This window comes from Phyllobates terribilis, unplaced genomic scaffold (assembly GCF_046119375.1).
Source record: "Phyllobates terribilis strain yellow unplaced genomic scaffold, ASM4611937v1 Scaffold_3__8_contigs__length_932513732, whole genome shotgun sequence".
Lineage (NCBI taxonomy): Eukaryota > Metazoa > Chordata > Amphibia > Anura > Dendrobatidae > Phyllobates > Phyllobates terribilis.
The window spans coordinates 790,570,303-790,591,492 of NW_027362763.1; the positions used below are offsets into that span (position 1 = coordinate 790,570,303).

The 21,190-nt window shown below is 43.0% G+C and overlaps 1 protein-coding gene across 7 annotated transcripts in view; it reads right to left on the reverse strand.

Annotated features, from left to right (window-relative positions):
- Positions 1 to 21,190, reverse strand: part of VRK2 (VRK serine/threonine kinase 2) — a 96,969-nt gene that overhangs the window by 66,866 nt on the left and 8,913 nt on the right. For all 7 annotated transcript variants that reach the window (XM_073672399.1, XM_073672398.1, XM_073672403.1 and 4 more), the window contains exons 5-8: positions 20,038 to 20,122; positions 17,374 to 17,485; positions 16,641 to 16,733; positions 6,424 to 6,556 (exon numbers count right to left, since the gene is read on the reverse strand). In XM_073672399.1, coding sequence (XP_073528500.1) covers positions 6,424 to 6,556; positions 16,641 to 16,733; positions 17,374 to 17,485; positions 20,038 to 20,122 — 423 coding nt within the window. The remainder of the gene's footprint in view (positions 1 to 6,423; positions 6,557 to 16,640; positions 16,734 to 17,373; positions 17,486 to 20,037; positions 20,123 to 21,190) is intronic.

Sequence of the window (21,190 nt, forward strand, 5' to 3'; positions counted from 1 at the left end):
CTTTAATGGGAGAGCCTCATCCAACTTACAGAAAAAGCTAAAGCATGCTGTGATCTTTTTCGTATGCAGATTTGGTCTGTGAAAAAAATTGTTCATCTGCACTGCACCATTGAATAACATTGGTCCAAGTGCAGCCCGTTTTCACCAGGACTGAAAATACTGGGGACTCGTTAACAGGACTGTATGATTTTCCTGGTCAATACGATCACAGCAATACCAAATTGATAAGGTTTGTTTTTTTCTGTTATATAAAGTGGTGTGAAAAAGTGTTTGCCTCCTCCCTGATTTCTTATTCTTTTGCATGTTTGTCACACTTAAATGTTTCAGATCACAAAACAAATTTAGATATTAGACAAAGATAACAAAACACAAAATGCAGTTTTTAAATGAAGGTCTTTATTATTAAGGGAAAAAGAAATCCAAACCTACAAGGCCCTGTGTGAAAAACTGATTGCCCCTAAACCTAATAACTGGTTGGGCCACCCTTAGCAGCAACAACTGCAATCAAGCATTTGCGATAACTGGCAATGAATTGCAAAATTGTAGTAATTCAGCCACATTGGAGGGTTTCCAAGCATGAACAGCCTTTTAAAGGTCATGCACAGCATCTCAATCGGATTAAGGTCAGTCCTTTGACAAGGCCACTCCAAAGTCTTAATTTTGTTTTTCTTATGCCATTCAGAGGTGGACTTGCTGGTGTGTTGTGGATTATTGTCCTGCTGCATAACCCAAGTGTGCTTCAGCTTGAGGTCACGAACAGGTGGCAGGACATTCTCCTTTATGATTTTATTTTGGTAGACAGCAGAATTCATGGTTCTATTTACCACAGCAAGTCTTCCAAGTCATGAAGCAACAAACCAGCCCAGGCCATCACACTACCACCACCATATTTTACTCTTGGTATGATGTTCCTTTTCTGAAATGCGGTGTTACACTATCGTTCAAAAGTTTGGGGTCATTTAAAAAATAATGAAATTTCTTAAGAAAAGCACATTATTTTTCAATGAAGCTAACATTAAATGAATCAGAAATACACTATACATTATTAATGTGATAAATGACTATTCTAGCTGCAAACATCTTGTTTTTATTGCAATATCTACATAGGTGTATAGAGGCCCATTTCCAACAACCACCACTCCAGTGTTTTAATGGTACATTGTGTTTGCTAACTGTAAGAAGGCGAATGGATGTTTAGAAACCCTAGAAAACCCTTGCACAAGTATGTTAGCCCAGCTGAAAATGGTTTGACTGATTTGAGAAGCTCTAAAAATGGACCTTCCTTTGAGCTAGTTGAGAATCTGGAGCATTACATTTGTTTGTTCTATGAAACTCTCAAAATGGCCAGAAAAAGAGAACTTTCATGTGAAACTCGAAAGTCTATTCTTGTTCTTAGAAATGAAGGCTACTCTATGAGAGAAGTTGGCAAGAAACTGAAGATTTCCTACAATGGTGTGTACTACTCCCTTCAGAGGAGAGCACAAACAGGCTCTAACCAGAGTAGAAAGAGAAGTGGGAGGCCCCGCTGCACAACTGAGCAACAAGACAAGTACATTAGAGTCTCTAGTTTAAGAAATCGACGCCTCACAGCTCCTCAACAGGCAGCTTCATTAAATAGTACACACAAAACGCCAGTGTCAACGTCTACAGTGAAGAGGCGACTCCGGGATGCTGGCCTTCAGGGCAAAGTGGCAAAGAAAAAGCCATATCTGAGACTGGCTAATAAAAGGAAAAGATTAATATGAGCAAAACAACACAGACATTGGACAGAGGAAGATTGGAAAAAAAGTTTTATGGACAGATGAATCAAAGTTTGAGGTGTTTGGATCACACAGAAGAACATTTGTGAGACACAGAACAAATGATAAGATGCCGGAAGAGTGCCTGACGCCATCTGTCAAGCATGGTGGAGGTAATGTGATGGTCTGGGGTTGCTTTGGTGCTGGTAAAGTGGGAGATTTGTACAAGGTAAATGGGATTTTGAATAAGGAAGGCTATCACTCCATTTCTCCATTTTGCAACACCATGCCATAGCCTGTGGACAGCGCTTGATTGGAGCAAATTTCATCCTACAACAGGACAATGACCCAAAGCACACCTCCAAATTATGCATGAACTATTTAGGGAAGAAGCAGGCAGCTGGTATTCTATCTGTAATGGAGTGGCCAGCGCAGTCACCAGATCTCAACCCCATTGAGCTGTTGTGGGAGCAGCTTAACCGTATGGTACGCAAAAAGTGCCCACAAAGCCAATCTAACTTCTGGGAGGGGCTTCAGGAAGCATGGGGTGAAGTTTCTCAAGATTACCTCAGCAAATTAACAGTTAGAATGCCAAAGGTTTGCAATGCTGTAACTGCTGCAAAGGGAGCATTCTTTGACGAAAGCAAAGTTTGAAGGAGAAAATTATTCTTTCAAATAAAAATCACTATTTCTAACCTTGTCAATGTCTGGACTATTTTCTATTCATTTTGCAACTCATTTGATAAATATAAGTATGAGTTTTCATGGAAAACACAAAATTGTCTCGGTGACCCCAAACTTTTGAACGGTAGTATACACCTTCCACAAAGTTCAAACTTTTGTCTCGTCAGTCCACAGAGTATTCTCCCAAAAGTCTTGGTGATCATCAAGATGTTTTCTGGCAAAGGTTAGATGAGCCTTTATGTTCTTTTTACTCAGCAGTGGTTTTCGACTTGGAATTCTGCCATGCATGCCATTTTTGCCCAGTCTCTTTCTTATGGTGGAGTCATGAACACCGACCTTAACTGAATTAAGTGAGGCCTGCAGTTCTTTGGATGTTGTTGTGGGGTCTTTTGTGAGCTCTTGGATGAGTCATTGCTTGGTCAGCCGGCCACTCCTGAGAAGGTTCACCACGGTTACATGTTTTTGCCATTTGTGGATAATGGGTCTCACTGTGGTTCGCTGGAGTCCCAAAGCTTTATAACCTTTTCCAGACTGAGATCTCAATTACTTTGTTTCTCATTTGTTCCTGAATTTCTTTGGACCACAGCATGATGTCTAGCTTTTGGTCTACTTCACTTTGTCAGGCAGGTCCTATTTAAGTGATTTTTTTGATTGAGAACAGTTGCGGCAGTAATCAGGCCTGTGTGCGGCTAGGGAAATTGAACTCAGCTTCCCAAAGAGGTGATAAACCACTGTTAATTTATGTTTTAAGGAGGTAGGGGAAATCACTTTCACACCACTGTATTAAGCAATTTTTTTTTTACAGGAGTTCTGAATCTTAACAAATAAAATACAATACATTATAATTATATTATATTTTAGTGGTTAAAAGCTCAGCACTTTCTTTTTGAGACCCATAACTTTTTATTTTTTTTGTGAATGCAAGTATATGAGAGCTTGCTTTTTTACACGCTGGGCTAACATTTATTGATTTTTTATTTTCTTTTTAATTTGAGGTGGGGGGGAAGGTTGGGAAGCTGGTAAGTGGAGCCTGCAAAGGGGATAAATGCTACAGAATACACAGATGAGGCGGAATTTGCTGCTTATCTTTACAAAAGTAAAAATAGGCAAAAAAGGTACCAAATGACAAAAATAACTCTACTGCAGTGACAAACCCTGTTATATCTTTATATTCTGCTCAACTACGTGGAAACAGCGCTAAGGCCACGGTCACACGTTCAGTGTTTTGTAGACAGGTGATAAGTTTTGACTTAGCTATGTCTTCAGCCATTTTATGCAATTCTATAGGCTTTAAATGGAGCGAACAGTGCACATGAAGGACCACCATATAGAAAGAGGTCACAGCCTATAGTTCTGCTTTTATTGTGCAGTTATATTTTATAACACCACCGCACTGTAATTTATACTACTGTTGGACCTCTAGGTAGTTGGACCTCTAGGTAGCACAGGGGCCTTTGGGACCCCTGAGACATCAAGACCCAGATGTGACTGCAACTCTCACTCTCCTTGCAGCATTTCTACTCTAATTAAGACAAGGATGCAATAATGACTATATGCAGGCTAGATATTGTTAAATCAAAAGTGGAGCCTTACTATAATAAACAATAAATGTACAAGCAAATATCATATACATATCACATAGATCTAATATATTATAAACATATAAAGCAGACTGTGTGTACTTTTAAAAACCTAATATGCTGCATTTTTTACAGTATATATTTTGTGGAAGATTAACTCTGTAGCAAAAAGGCACAGTGGGCTTGCATAGATGTTTTCAGTTTTGGTAAAAAAAATGTAAAAATAAATAATTTTTTACTACCCATATTGGTTAATGCCTCCATACCATAAACTATCATTGTTTTTGTAATTTCCATGTAGTTCCATGGAAATCAACCTGCAGCCCTGCTGGTCTACATTCTGACACCGCAGGAACAGGAGCTGTCACTAGTGTGGCTGGCTGCACTACACAATCCCCCTCGGTGTTACTTCCTGGTTTCTCATCTTTCTGCAGCCTCGCAATCTCACTCTCACCTGTGCTACTTCATCTGCAAAATGGTAAAAATAATGTTTACTATGCCTCTTTTTCTTAATTCCATCCCACCCAATGCTCTATTCACATTTGTAGGTGTTTGCACTCTCTCCTCACAACTTGATCTGCCACTCAGCCTAGGATTACTGTGCAGTGACAGATCTACATACATTCACAACTCAGCTACAACAGGCTGGCGTGTGCACACACCCTCAGCTACAACAGACTGGCGTGTGCACACACTCCCTCAAGCTCAGCTACAACAGACTGGCGTGTGCACACACCCTCAGCTACAACAGACTGGCGTGTGCACACACCCTCAGCTACAACAGACTGGCGTGTGCACACACCCTCAGCTACAACAGACTGGCGTGTGCACACACCCTCAGCTACAACAGACTGGCGTGTGCACACACCCTCAAGCTCAGCTACAACAGACTGGCGTGTGCACACACCCTCAAGCTCAGCTACAACAGACTGGCGTGTGCACACACCCTCAGCTACAACAGACTGGCGTGTGCACACACCCTCAGCTACAACAGACTGGCGTGTGCACACACCCTCAGCTACAACAGAATGGCGTGTGCACACACCCTCAAGCTCAGCTACAACAGACTGGCGTGCACACACACCCTCAAGCTCAGCTACAACAGACTGGCGTGTGCACACACCCTCAGCTACAACAGACTGGCGCGCGCACACACCCTCAATTCAGATACAACAGACTGGCGCGCACACATCCTCAAGCTCACCTACAACAGACTGGCGTGTGCACACACCCTCAGCTACAACAGACTGGAGCGCGTACACACCCTTAAGCTCAGCTACAACAGACTGGCACAAGCACACACCCTCAGCTACAACAGACTGGCGTGCACACACACACACCCTCAGCTCATCTACAACAGACTGGCGCGCACGCACACACCCTCAGCTCAGCTACAACAGACTGGCGTGCACACAGCTGGGAGTTATCAGCTCCTTGCTCCTGCCAATTTGAAAGCACCACACTGCTGCTCGAAGCTGTCAGATATAGCTTTGTGCATTCCTGGTTAAGGTCTGTGTATTTGCTCCAGTTTATTATTTGTGGTTTCCTGTTTTGATCTCAGCTTGTATATTGAGGTTTCTCCTGCCTGATAATTTTGTACCTTTGCGGCCCTCTTGGTTTTGACCCGGCTACCCTCCCTTCCAGCTTGCACCACCGAACAGCAGCTGACTCTATGGCTCTTGCCTAGGGACCATGTATCCATGGATCCATGTATAGGGGTTATGGGGTGAAGGCCAAGGCCCCAGCATTCTGAGAAATGGAGCAGCTTGCACCAAGCACAGACATTCTCACATGCATATAAGAAACTGTCCTGTTCAGGTCAGGAGACCTTAGCTGGTCACTACATTGCAGTGTGAGCTCAGAAAGTGAAGCATGACCTGGGGAACCCCTTTGTTTTTGGTAGATGGGCTCAAAATGTGCATGAAAAAAACCTTGTAGAGTAATTATGACAGTGATGCAACATTACAACAAATCTGACCCTGCCCATTCATTTCACTTAGCTAGCTGGAGCTAACATACATGTATACTGTTGCATACCGGTAAAATTATATATATATTATAATATATATATATATATATATATATATATATATATATATATATATATATATATATATATATATATATATATATATACATATATATATATATATATATATATATATATATATATATACATATACACACACACATACATACATACTCTCTCTGCATTTTTAAATACAGATCTGAAATGAATTTCTGCAGTGACATCCAGGTAAAACACACGATAGAACGGAGTAGGCAGACAAGACAGCGTACGCCACAGAATAAGTTACGAGTGGCAGAGTGCGGCAGTAAAAGATCCCCGCTCTCTTTACACATTATATATTCTTTTAATTAAACTACTCATACAGTAATAATAATAAAAAGGAACATACCAACCCCCTTGTGAGCATCTCTGCTGGTAAACTCAATTGTCCCATTGTGGCATTTGCTTCGGTCTTCTTTATATTCTTTGTGTTTCCCATTGGGGCAGTATCTGTAAGAAAGTCCATAATCTGCAAGATAAACCTGGAAACCGAGAACAGATAAATGAATAATGCTTTTGTCCTTTGAAAGTATAACCTTTATAATTAAGCCTTAAGAAACTTACAGGTTAAGGACAAGCTTTGATCTTCATTTTATTAAACCAAATGGTGCCTCAAGATAAAATGTGTACATCTGGGGGCTATAACAGTTACCCTTCCACTTTAAATCCTTCCCATCATAGTCATATCTGGTTTCTGAATTTAGCCATTTTTTTCAGTTTTTTTTCCGCTCTCCTTTATCTCCCAAGTTTTCATCTCTCCAGGTGGGTATCTACACATCATAAACTGCAATGTGTCTTTTATGTGTCCTCTCAGTTTATATCTTAGAAGCTCTCGCATTTCACCAAGATACTTTATCCGATTAGAACGTTTGGCTTTAATTGTGTAAAGGTTTGTAAAGTTTGTCATTTTCAACACACAAAGCAGCGCGGTAATATAGAATGCACGAAGCAATAAAAGAATAATACAAAGGCGGACAAAACATCATAAATTATAATTTAAGGAGATTCATTTCCATAGGACCTTTCTTATATAAAGAAAGACATCTTTTCAACTTTCTTTTTATTAGACAGAAATGCATAAAAATCCTATAAGTTAACAGGGTTGTCTAGTGGATAAAACTTATTTTTATTCACTTTCAAAAAGGAGGGTCCCGCTCTGGACAAGGTGGCACAACCACGTATTACGTTGCCTTATGGGAGCGTTCACATGCAGCAGAAATGCTGTCGATTGTTGATCAGAGCTTTACTGCAATTTTAATTCGTTGGGGATATTTTAAGTTTGAGGCTTAATTGACCATTGATGCACATGTGGCACCCTAGATATGTAATCAACTGTGACAACTTCCCTTGAGTCAGGAACAAGCAAGGAGACCTGACCAAAAAGTATCCTACAAAAACCAGATGCAGTATCCGTAGGACAAGGCAGGAGAGCAGTCAGGAAACATTACTAAATTTAGGATCTACAATAGTTAATAATCCAAATACACAGGAGCCTGTTGGACGACTCTTCTAGAAAATAGCTAGTCAGACCCAACTTTGGGCACCAGCTGCCCCTAGCTACCGGGCACCAGGGGTGTAAATGCAGGAGTGAAATTCAGCCCATAAACAAAAAATGCCAATAAACTGTATACAAGCCGATAGGAGAACATTTAAATGCACTGTTCACACCGGCAGAAAACAAACTGTATGGGGACAGAATGATTATTAAGACCCCATACAGCCTGAATATTGTCAGCAGCACTTCCCCTATTTACAATGGGCTGCGGACAATGATGATTTTTATGCTGGAAGAAATGTTTTGCTTGATCGTCAGCTTGTTTTCAATTGCCAATGATTAGGTTCTTATGGTGTCCCTTAAAGTTAGTGTGCAAGCATAGAATGGCCCTTTGTGCACCCTTAGTGTGGCTAAACAGTTTAGCACACCTTACCTTACTATTTGTTTTCGACAGAGCTGTCAAAGAAGTAGAGATAGAGTAGAGAGAGAGGGCAAATAAGGAGGTGGGATGGTGTACTTATAATTAGTGATGAGAGAGTATGTTTTGTTAACCCTTTCGCCGAGTATGCTCAGGCCGAGCACCGAGTAGTTACAGCTGCTCGGTGATATGTTTGAATCACTCCCGTGTGCATGATTTGCGACTGTTTGACAGCTTTAATACATGTGAGGAATGTGTAAGAAATAGACATTCCTCCCATGTAATAAAACTGTCAAAACAGTCGCAAATCATGCACACGGGAGCGATTCAACCATATCACCGAGCAGCTGTAACTACTCGGTGCTCGCCCGAGCATACTCGCCGAAAGGGTTAATAGAACATACTCGCTCATCACTACTTATAACATTTAGTCTCGTCAAGGGTGCACCAAGCGCCTCTACTTGGTTTGAAGAGTAATTCTGTGCACTTTTGACAGGTCCCTTTAAAGAAAAACAGGAGAAAACAGGGTACAGCAGAGAGAAGAATACCGGGCAAGAGGAAGAGGAGAAGCGCCTGGAAGCTTAGCAACTGATGTAATCATCGGCAGGAGCTGCAGCCGATCGCCAGAAAGCAGCACTGGAAACCAGGCAAGGACAATACCAGGGATTTTTATTTAAAAACTTATAGAAATTCATCATTAAATGAAAGACACTTTAGGAGTTTAACCTCCGCCTCATCCCCAGTTCCAATTCAATATTTATAAAAACATCTAGACCCCCATACACCGTTTGGAAGTTTTGTAATGCTACTATAAAAAGATCATTTTAAAATTGCTGTGAGTAAAGAAAAAAAAAAAAAAGCATCCCGATTAGGAGGTTAATCAGCGTTTACCACATACAATGTCCTTAAATTATTCTGCAGTAAATGCCTACCTGTTTTTTTTTTTTTGTTTTTTTTTTAAAGAAAACGCCATTTACTGCTGGGTGTGCTGCCGGGCGCACAATAGAAAAAAAAATGTGAAAAGGAGTCAAAAACGATAAAGTCAATAAAGAAGGCGATGTTTTCATTCCCATTCAGATTCCCATAGCAGCTGCATATTCAAAGCAGCTCATTTTATTTGCTAAAATATGTTAAAACATGTTAAAATAGCAATGCATGGTTTTCCTGCTTGAAAATAAATCATCCCCCATTGTAAGCAAACCAATGGCATTATACGCCGAAACATGTTTTATGGAGAGTCAGATTTGTTAATCTATGCTAATCTGCATAACACTTTCAAGCACTGAAAGAATACAGGGAATGAATGTAGCGCCTGGAAACTTGGGAAATAGCACTTCAGCTAAAAATAGAGCTGAGTATCACACCGAATAAAGCCCAGAAAATAGAGGAATCAGCCTCAAAAATTAGGAACAGCAGAAATAACCGATGCTCCTTAAATATGTCAGGGTAGGATTTATTTTTATTTCTGAATGTTAGTCATCTAGTTAAAATAACATTAGCGCGATTGTTGCACTTATCTTATGATCATGGTCACAAATCGAGGGTATCCATGAAACAGAAAACTGCCGATACCCGTGTACATGTATGATTATGTTTTTTTTTAAAAGGTACCTGTCATTTCAGAATAAGCTGTCCTGTATGTATATAAGTAATAGTACCATTTCTGGTTATTATATGACATATATTGCATTTTCACATCTGCAGGCTACATCTCTAATTATAGGTAATCTCTGATCTAGTGGAAGAAAACCAGCTGTTATGAGGTCTCCTATACACACAAAAATGGATTCTTGCTCTCATTTACCCATGAACAGAGAGAATAAGCAGCTGTACAGAGGAAATTGCATAGCAGTACTGAGCTGTGAGACTGTGATTCCAGCCATGGAATGAGCCAAAGCCCTGGCTTAATGCTGCAGCTTAATTTGCCTGTTCTGCTTCTCACTCATTATGCCGAGTGCTCCTCATGTCTCCTCCCCTCTCTCCCTTCTCCAGAGAGTATAATTGGAGGGTAACCTGACAACTCATCTGTTCTACCTTTGACCAAGACTGAGGAGTGGGTTTTGAGTTCAGAATGCAGTGGAAAGGGGATAGAAATGGCTCATAAGTGGAGAAACACTAAATTACTTACCGGTAATGTGATTTTCCTGAGCCCATGACAGCACCACAACGAGAGAGGGGATCCGCCCTTCCAGGACAGGAAACCTACAGAATAAAAGCGCGGCGCCTCTCCACCACCTCAGTTGTTGACAGAGCATGAGAGGACACTACTTAATAGTTCTATATCCCATGATTTTTCCTTCTACACACCGCATGAATCAAACACCACGAAGGAAATGAAGTGATCAACTTCTACCAGTGATGGGAGGGAATATAAGGGTGCTGTCATGGGCTTAGGAAAATCACATTACCGGTAAGTAATGTCGTGTTTTCCTATCACCCATGACAGCACCACAACGAGAGATTTACAGAGAAAAAAAACCTTTAAAGTTAGTGTGGGACCACAGCCTGTAGAACAGTTTTCCTAAAGGAAAGGACAGCAGAAGATCCCAGATCAAGCCTATAGTGTCTATAGAAGGTGCAAGGTGAAGACTGAATCGCAACCTTACAAAATGCTTGATGGGGACATCCGCTTTCTTATTGTTCTGCCATGGATTCCCCGGATTAGCACAGAAAGTAGGATGCACAATTTCCTGACTTCTATGGAAATTGGAAGCCATCTTCGGAAGATAGGCTAGCTTCGGAACCGGCCCATCTTCTAGGATCTGTATAAAAAAAGGATTAACCGACAAAGCTTGAAAGTCACTAACTTACCATGTGGAAGTCAGGGCCACCGAGATAATAGTCTTTAACGTGAAGACCCTGAATCCATGGGTTCAAGCAAAGGCTTGTTAGAGCCGTAAGCACTGGATTTAGATCCCAGGGTGCCATCTTTGGACTGAAAATGGGCCTAGATCCAAAACTCACTTTCACATTCCTTGCTTATTAAATGCAGGTTGGACACTATTCCAGTAGTCGACGGCTAAAAAGGTCCACTTGCAATTCTCTTCCTCTTTATATGAGGTGCTGTTAAAGATAAAAGGTGAGACTTCGCCATCTGAACTGATTAGACATAAGTGTCATTAGGGATCTTGGCAGAGTTCCTCCATAATAGTTTATGGAAGATAAAGCTACTCTGTTGTATGACAAGACCTTTACATGGTGACCATGTATAGATGAATGGAGCTCTTATATACCGCCTAAAGCTTCTTTAGGCTAGAGGAACCGGGTCTTTAGAGGCAGCCCACAGGTGTGTACCTATGACCATGCTACTACTGGAATGTAGGAGATTAGAGTTATTAACAGCAATATTGCCTTGTTCAGAGTTGTGGCCAGACTGCTTATTAATTTTGACATATAGCAGGACTCCTTATTCTACCTTGGGAGACCACAACTCTTACTCACTGCCCAGTGAGTTCAGCAGCGCTCGATGGATCTGCCCATAATCCCGAAATAGTTGAGGTAAACTATTGTCAATGCCTCTTCCTTTGATATGAGAGTTGTCCTAACTACTATAATTCACCATAAAGCCTTAAGGCTCATTAACATCTAAATGGAAGGACACAAACTGAAAGCCTAAATCCTTATTTTATGCCAAGAACTATTCTCAGGAAATCGGATGTTTCATGTGAATTGGAACCTGATTGTATACCTCCTTAAATGCCTATACTACTATATAGCAATCTGGAACTGCAGATTTACTAGCAGGTCTTATAGAGTCCATTTCCAATGATCTAACTCTCAGGAATCTGTTCAGTCCATTCGGGTTGTAGCAAACCCAGGTAGGCCTGGGTTAAATAATAGCTTAACAGGTCTTGATTAGGGCACCTGGAGAGCTAAGCACCAGAGCAGGCTAGGCATTCACCTCAGTCAGACTGCTGGAAAGCAGAGCAGAGGGTATGTGTCTTGGAGCTAATCAGAGACACAGGCCAGACTCCACAAGTATCAGTGGTTGCCCTGGATAAATATTGTTTTGTTTGATCAAGCTGGGTTAGCTGAGCTGTATATGAGTAGTCAGGGTCTGTCCTATTTAGTCAGAGCTTGGACAAGACCAGAAATATTAATGTTTATGACTTCTGTGCAACCTGTAAAAAGAAATAAAACTGCGCTCGATTGGACCAAACCCACAATGGCTGCATGAGCACTACATGATGCCTCCTACCTTTAAGAGTCAAACCCTACAAGGTTTATTATTAACCTGCAAAACTAAGGAAGCGCTCTTATTGTCACCTGTCTCCAACCGGAATTCCACCGAGCCAGCTGAGCACCAGCCAGGAATACTGCCACCCTCTGTCTCAAAAATAGAGGCTAGGATATTTTCCCCTTGAATTCGGTAAGCTTGCCATGCACAGTTTACAGTCGCTGAACTTGGTTTTGTCAGACATAAACCTAGTTGTGCAACCAGTACCTTTACAAAGAGGGACTATGAAGCACAGGGGCACTACAAGGCACAGACACCCTATAAAGCACTACAAGGAACAGGGGCACCCTGAAGCACCGAGAGACACTATGAGGCCCCATGAGGTACTAAAAGGCACTGTTAAGCGCTATGAGGCACTATGAGGTACTAACAGACGCTATACGGCACTATGAATGCACCATAAGGCACCATGATATGCTATGAGTCACTATGATATGTTATGCTATGAGGCGCTATGAAGCCATGTTGTGCCATAAGGCGCTATGGAGTGCTATGAGGCACTATGCCATGAGGCACTATAAAGCACTATGAGATGCTGTACGGCACTATGATGAGCTATGAGACACTATGATGCGTTATGAGGCACTGTAAAGCGCTATGAGGCACTGTGCTATGATGTGCCATGAGGCACTATTATGTACCATGAAGAGCTATGCTATGAGGTACTATGTTATGATGTGCTATGAGGCACTATGATGTGCTATGAAGCGCTATGCTATGACGCACTATGATGTGCCATGAGACACTATGATGTGCCGTGAGGCACTATGTGTCACTAAGATGTGCCATGAGGCACTATGATGTGCTATGAAGCGCTATGAGGTACTAAGATGTGCCATGAGGCACTGTGAGGCACTATGATGTGCTATGAGGCACTATGCTATGATGTGCCATGAGGCACTATGCTATGATGTGCCATAAGGCAATATGAGGCACTATGATCTGCTATGAAGCGCTATGATGTGCCATGAGGCGCTGTGAGGCACTATGATGTGCTCTTTGTGAAGCGCAAAGAGACTTTATGAGGCACTGCGCTCAGATTTTTTATTTAAAAGAGTAATCCATCTGAATAAAGGATAAACCTTTCCTTTGGGTGGCAAATCTCAATTATCAGACTAGCCCCACCCAAAGAAGCCAACTGATGAGACGCAGCTGGACAGCAGACCTTCACAGAGACCATGTGCTGTATTAACACTATGTGCCGTCCTATGGATGGAGTAAACAGACTGGAGGACAACAGTAAAAACCTCTGAGTGTTACTTTAACATTTACGGAGCAGACTGAGGCTCATTTTTGTGATAAATTCTGAAGCCCAATGATGAGGCTCTGTGCGGCCCAGACATGTGGCTAACTTTAGCCTAGAGGTCTAAGGTCCAGCTTCCGTCCTGAAGCCAAATTTAAAGCACAAGGCCCTTGGCCCAGATGGGGTCTTACAGAGCGCACACACACCCATTTTTGAGTTTTGCGCTAACTTCCTTCAGCCTTTCCTAGTAACCATAACAAGGAAAGGGCCCCATAAACAAGGTAAACATTCACGGAGATCACTCACCACCAGCTGTACGGATTCGGAGACTGGACCAAGTCACAGGCCTGTTCTTCTCCATCCGGTCATGCCTGAGCAATACTGGGGTGGTCAACCACAGGCAGGGGCGCCTCCAATAGTGCGCCGAACAAAGCTGGAGCTGCCAACCCCAGACAGGGGCGCAGTTCCACAGCTGCTCTCTCACTGACGTGCAGAGCTGGAGCTGCCGACCCCAGACAGGGGCGCAGTTCCACAGCAGCTTCTCCACTGATGCACGGAGCCGGAGCTGCCGATCCCAGACAGGGGCGCAGTTCCACAACAGCTTCTCCACTGATGCAAGGAGCTTCAGCAGCCGACCCCAGGCAGGGGCGCCGCTCAGTCGTGTCCGGATCTTCAACAGGTAAGCTTGTCTAAGGTACTCCCATCAAGGACCCTCCGGTACGCTCGTTATCAGTGCCGCAGGCTGGTACAAAACAGTAGCCGGAAACATGTTAGAAGACATGGGTCTCCGCTACTTATTTTTTCACCGGCTTTCGTCTTAGGGCGCGATTTCCTGGATAGCGTCCTGTGCCTGCGCAACCGGGATGCGGGGCTGCCAGGCCACCATAAGGTAATGGTGCAGCAGCTGTTCGCGCCCTTCCGACGGAACAGACCCCCTTGGACCCACCATGGCGCTTCCAGGCCCCAGAGACTATGCCTTGTTGGAAACCAACCAGCCCAGGTCTGGGAATAATCTTCTCTTCTTTCTTCTGCCGCCATTTTAACAAGGTTCCCCCTCAAGGACAGGAAACCAACTGATATGGAGGAGAAGCGCCGCCCTTTTATTCTGTAGGTTTCCTGTCCTGGAAGGGCGGATCCCCTCTCTCGTTTTGGTGCTGTCATGGGTGATAAGATATATTACAAAGTTTTTTTTATTCATCTGTACTATTGATCTATGCAAAGTTTATTGAAAACAACAGTGACTAAAGGGGTACTCTGGGGAGGTAAAAAAAAAAAAAAATGTTGTACTGTCCCTGCCCTCATAAACATTAAAGTTTAGATGCCCAGTGCAGTTTCATTATCTTTAAAACACTTTTAAATTCCATGTCACAGGAGCTGCTCCTCACTGCTCACCTCTCCCGTCTGGGACAATACATCAAACAGCAGAGTGCAGCTGTGAGGAACAGCCAGTCTGAGTAGAGAGGCCTAATATCAGGAGACTGGCTGAGAGTAACAGCATGGAGCTGCACACTGCTGTAATGTCTCAGAAGGAGGGGTGAACAGTGAAGAGCAGCTCCTATCACACCAGCCCCCTGATAATATCTCCCTGTTTGCAGTCCGAGGTTTTGGGGGGCACGGCCTGTTCCCTGCTAGTAACCCTTCAGTGAAGGAGACATTATCAGTGGGCTGGCTACTGAGAGAAGCCGGGTGGGCAGGCCATGCCCCTTCATCTCATGCTGCAGTGAAGGAGACATCAGGAGGCTGGCTGCTGCTACTAAAAGTCAGGAGCAGGCCATGCTCCCTCTTCTCGGACTGGCTGTTACTCACAGCTGTGTGCTTCACACTGCTGGCTGTGTGGCGAAACATCCTAGAGGGAGAGGGAGCAGTGAGGAGCAGCTCCTGTCACATGGAATAAGTGTTATAAAGATAATAGAAGTGCACTGGACATCTCATCGTTCTAGTTTATGTAGCTCTGCTTCATTTCAAAGAAGTCACTACTAATAGCAAAGCCCGCCACATCTGGTGATAAATAGTGGATTCTTTTTCGACATAAACTTTTTCACCCACTCAGGCCGGGGGTCACATGGCTGTCAATTCTCTCATGCGAGAGAATTGGGCCGATTATGCAAATGAGACTCGGCTCAAACTGTCGAATGAGAGAATTGCAGCACTTGTGCGGAGGTGACGAAGAAAGTAATCTCTCCATCTCTTTCATTGCCTGTGTCAGCGGTAATCGAACTCTACCCAGATGACATCAGTGCAGACCGATGTTTCATATGCACACATAGACTTGTATGGGTGAGTGCAATCAGATTCTCGGATGCACCAGCAGCATGCTGCGATTGTTCGCTCATGCCGAACAGTCATGAGAAAATAATCGCTAAACTGCATGGCCCCATAGTATAACATTGGGAAGAGTTTTGTTTGATAAAACATCATAGCACTCGACTGTGTTATACAGCCGTGTGAGTGAGCCCTTATGAGAATAGGAGCAGCGGTGCCACCTAGCTGGTGCGGCGGAAGAAGAGGGAGTCACCTAGCTGGTGCGGCGGCGGGAAGAGGGAGTCACCTAGCTGGTAGGGCGGCGGGAAGAGGGAGTCACCTAGCTGGTGCGGCGGCGGGAAGAGGGAGTCACCTAGCTGGTGCGGCGGCGGGACGAGGGAGTCACCTAGCTGGTGCGGCGGCGGGACGAGGGAGTCACCTAGCTGGTGCGGCGGCGGGACGAGGGAGTCACCTAGCTGGTGCGGCGGCGGGACGAGGGAGTCACCTAGCTGGTGCGGCGGCGGGAAGAGGGAGTCACCTAGCTGGTGCGGCGGCGGGAAGAGGGAGTCACCTAGCTGGTGCGGCGGCGGGAAGAGGGAGTCACCTAGCTGGTGCGGCGGCCGAAGAGGGAGTCACCTAGCTGGTGCGGCGGCGGGAAGAGGGAGTCACCTAGCTGGTGCGGCGGCCGAAGAGGGAGTCACCTAGCTGGTGCAGGGGTGATATTAGGGTTAAACAGAATGGCATCGTAATAGATTAGAAGTGTTACCAAGCATGAGTAGAAGTGTCCCACAATATACGGGCTCAGGTGTTGTCCACGTATTAGTCACAATGGAACAGGTTTATCAAGGGCTTGGTGTGTCAGTATAAATAAATCTCCTCCCATGGTTCTTTCCCAAAAAGCAGCTACTTAGTACAAACTAAATCATCGTTACCTGGTTGGGATCCGAAACGTGAAGTAGAATATTTCCTGCTTTAATATCACCATGTATGTACTCATGTTCATGTATGTACTCTAATATATCCAGCTGTAATACAAGCAACAAATGGAAAAGCTGTGAAAATACTGCGCAAGTCATTGGATTTATGTAGGACTCTGTACAAATGTACAAGTTTCCTGCTGATCCCGGTAAGACCCCTCTCACCTAGCCAAACCAGATCTCATACTTTGCACTGATGATGGGCAGAACCCTGAAACACAATGTCTGCAAATTGAGATTCTAGTTTGGCTTTTATCCCAAGTCATGTGGATAAGCTCTTTAAAAGGGTTGATACTGACGTTTAGGATTGCTACTTCCTATAAGTGGCGCTAGAGTTCTAGTCCTCTTCCACTCTGAAGAGGCAATTTGCATATTTAATTTCCCAGAAGAGCATTGCAAGGCTTAAAAGTCTTCTCACATCGATGAGTGAGGCTAGGCATGTCACTCTCCACAAGGAGAAATGTTACCCCTTCCCCTCCCCTGCTAAATTCTGAAAAGACGATTGCAAGTTAATTTCAGAATTCCTAAAATTTTTGCTTTTCGGCTCATTACACTATCTACAAAAATGATGGTGCTATAAAAGATCTTCCTTTCCCCTTGAAGTCATCTTCTGACATGTCTCGGTCATGCAAGTGGATAACACAATGGTCAAATCCCCCTTGAGGGCATTCCTAAACTCTTTACTTACCATACGGATGCCAATTTGCATTACGGTTTTTACAGGCAATCTGCCACCATTGTTCATCTGCAACTTCTGAAGATCCTCGCCGAGCCGATCCACCACCATGAATCTGTAACTGCTGATCGTGAGAAAAAGAAGAAGAAGGTGGAGAAAAAAAATAAATCTGCACGCAACACAACAATTGTAATAAGATATCCCAAAAGATTTTGGAATTCGAGGACGACACATACTGAGCTCTTAGATTGACTGGAGACAAATACAATGACAGGTGGCCGGGAAGTGACCACAAAAGAACAATAATCAGAGTTATAATCTCTGGGAAACTTCCAATTTTACGCCAGATGCCGGATCATAGGGAGCCATGATTATTTGTGTACAACTTTATAGGAACGTGTCTGTGTCCACAGGGCCATTCCACCGCGGACTTCCAGCAGAAGAGGAAGATCCCCAGCAGGGAATTTCATTGAGTAAAATTGAAACCCAATTGTAAAAAGAAAAATGTTAGCCCAAAAATACCTACAAAAATAATAAATATATTATATTTATATATATATATATATATATATATATATATATATATATATATATATATATATATTACAGTACAGACCAAACATTTGGACACACCTCATTTAAAGATTTTTCTGTATTTTCATGACTATGAAAATTGTACATTCACACTGAAGGCATCAAAACTATGAATTAACACATGTGGAATTATATACTTAACAAAACAGTGTGAAACAACTGAAAATATGTCTTATATTCTAGATTCTTCAAAGTAGCCACCTTTTGCTTTGATGACTGCTTTGCACATTCTTGGCATTCTCTTGATGAGCTTCAAGAGGTAGTCTCCGGAAATGGTCTTCCAACAATCTTGAAAGAGTTCCCAGAGATGCTTAGCACTAGTTGGCCCTTTTGCCTTCACTCTGCGGTCCAGCTCACCCCAAACCATCTCGATTGGGTTCAGGTCTGGTGACTGTGGAGGCCAGGTCATCTGGCGTAGCACCCCATCACTCTCCTTTGTCAAATAGCCCTTACACAGCCTGGAGGTGTGTTTAGGGTCATTGTCCTGCTGAAAATTAAATGATGGTCCAACTAAACTCAAACCGGATGGAATAGCATGCCACTGCAAGATGTTGTGGTAGCCATGCTGGTTCAGTATGCCTTCAATTTTGAATAAATCCCCAACAGTGTCACCAGTAAAGCACCCCCACACCATCACACCTCCTCCTCCATGCTTCACGGTGGGAACCAGGCATGTAGAGTCCATCCGTTCACCTTTTCTGCATCGCACAAAGACACGGTGGTTGGAATCAAAGTTCTCAAATTTGGACTCATCAGACCAAAGCACAGATTTCCACTGGTCTAATGTTCATTCATTGTGTTCTTTAGCCCAAACTTGTCTCTTCTGCTTGTTACATGTCCTTAGCAGTGGTTTCCTAGCAGCTATTTTACCATGAAGGCCTGCTGTACAAAGTCTCCTCTTAACAGTTGTTGTAGAGATGTGTCCGCTGCTAGAACTCTGTGTGGCATTGACCTGGTCTCTAATCTGAGTTGCTGTTAACCTGCGATTTCTGAGGCTGGTGACTCGGATAAAATTATCCTCAGAAGCAGAGGTGACTCTTGGTCTTCCTTTCCTGGGGCGGTCCTCATGTGAGCCAGTTTCTTTGTAGCGCTTGATGGTTTTTGCAACTGCACTTGGGGACACTTTCAAAGTTTGCCCTATTTTTCGGACTGACTGACCTTCATTTCTTAAAGTAATGATGGCCACTCGTTTTTATTTACTTAGCTGCTTTTTTCTTGCCATAATACAAATTCTAACAGTGAATTCAGTAGGATTATCAGCTGTGTATCCACCAGACTTCTGCACAACACAACTGATGGTCCCAACCCCATTTATAAGGCAAGAAATCCCACTTATTAAACCTGACAGGGCACACCTGTGAAGTGAAACCATTTCCGGTGACTACCTCTTGAAGCTCATCAAGAGAATGCAAAGAGTGTGCAAAGCAGTCATCAAAGCAAAAGGTGGCTACTTTGAAGAACCTAGAATATAAGACATATTTTCAGTTGTTTCACACTTTTTTGTTAAGTATATAATTCCACATGAGTTATTCATAATTTTGATGCCTTCAGTGTGAATGTACAATTTTCAAAGTCATGAAAATACAGAAAAATCTTTAAATGAGAAGGTGTGTCCAAACTTTTGGTCTGTACTGTATATATTATATATACCCAAAAAGATGTCCATATCAACAAGCAACTGAACCCCAAAACACCACACTGTAATGTGAGGATAGAAGAACAGATTTAAAGACTTAAAAGGAATGTGTCATTAGGTGGCTTTGTTAAAAAATAACAATTCCCATAATTTCCTATAGGAGCAGTTTTGCGTTCAAGGGCATTCAATGTTTCCCTTTTTGGACATTGATTCAGGACAGGTGTAAAAAGCTCATCAGCTGTGTCCAGCTCAGGCAAAAAAAAACTAGCCAGACAGAACTAAATGTGAAAAAGCGCTAAGTATTACTTGGAGCTTGATACTTTGTGCAGCAACAAACTGCAGTTTAACCCATTAGTTTTACATTTAAATCCACTAGCCTCCATGAATATTACCAAGCACAGATCCATTACAGAAATATCAGTCAGACAGCTTTGCAACATGCTCACCTTGAATTATAATTTATTTCTCCGGTTCCCCAGTATCTGGGAATCCCTAAGTAGTCCAGTTTGTGACTATGAATCCATTTTTTAACTGTGAAATGAAATGTTACAGAATAATGAAACACAATATCATACCTATATAGCATCAGGAGCATATTCATACCCCTCGTCCTAAGTTTACGTAAGCTGGATAGTAATACTGTATAAGCGCTGGCCTTAAATATTAGATTTATTACATTCTGTATAAGTTCTGCTATTTACAAAGTGAGAAATTCATATAACAACCATAGTAGACCTTAGGAGCCAGCTACTGTTAGAAGCCATGTAACAAAGAAAGACATCCATTGAAAACAATCCAAGAACCTAGCCACCAAATTATAGGCGCATATATGTCCTAGTTAGGCTAAAATTTTAGATGAAGGGCATGTACAAAATACATTCATTGATGGGTTTGTTAAATACCAGAGATGAGCAATTAGATTCATGCCACCATGGTCTGGCATCTAAGCCCGTCAATGTCACGGTAAGTCCTAGAGGATTTCAGACGCAGAAAGTGCATTGAACTTGGAGGACCGGACTGGATGTCGAACCAGGACGGCATGAATCAAATTGATCGTGTCTATTAAATACCCTATATATTTGGTCCTCATTAGACACACAAGACATTGGGGTTTATAGACTAAGTTTGGAGAATGGTGCTTTATTAGTTACACACATGGATGGACCAATTTGATACCAATACCGTGGTACGTCAAGGCAGGATACCACTTTATTAGGGAATTACTCCATATAAAGAGGTTGTCTAGGACTTTGTTATGGAACGTCTGTCCTTAGGATAAGTTATCAATATCATAGCAGGCTGAGGGAAGGGATCTGACAACCAGCACACCAATTGCTCAGCTATTAGCGGTACAGTCCAATGGGTGTCTTCCCTCTTCTTGTGAGGTCATCCTCCTTCTTGCGGATGACGCATCGTAAGTCATCCACATAGTGTTCCTCGTCATGCTCCTGCGCAGGCACACTTCTCTCTGCGCTGTTGAGGGCAGCATAAAGTACTGTAGTGCACATGCGCCAATGCTCTTTGGCATTTTCCTGTGCATGTGTACTGCAGTACTTTATACTGCCCTCGACACCGCAGAGAGAAGGGCGCCTGCGCAGG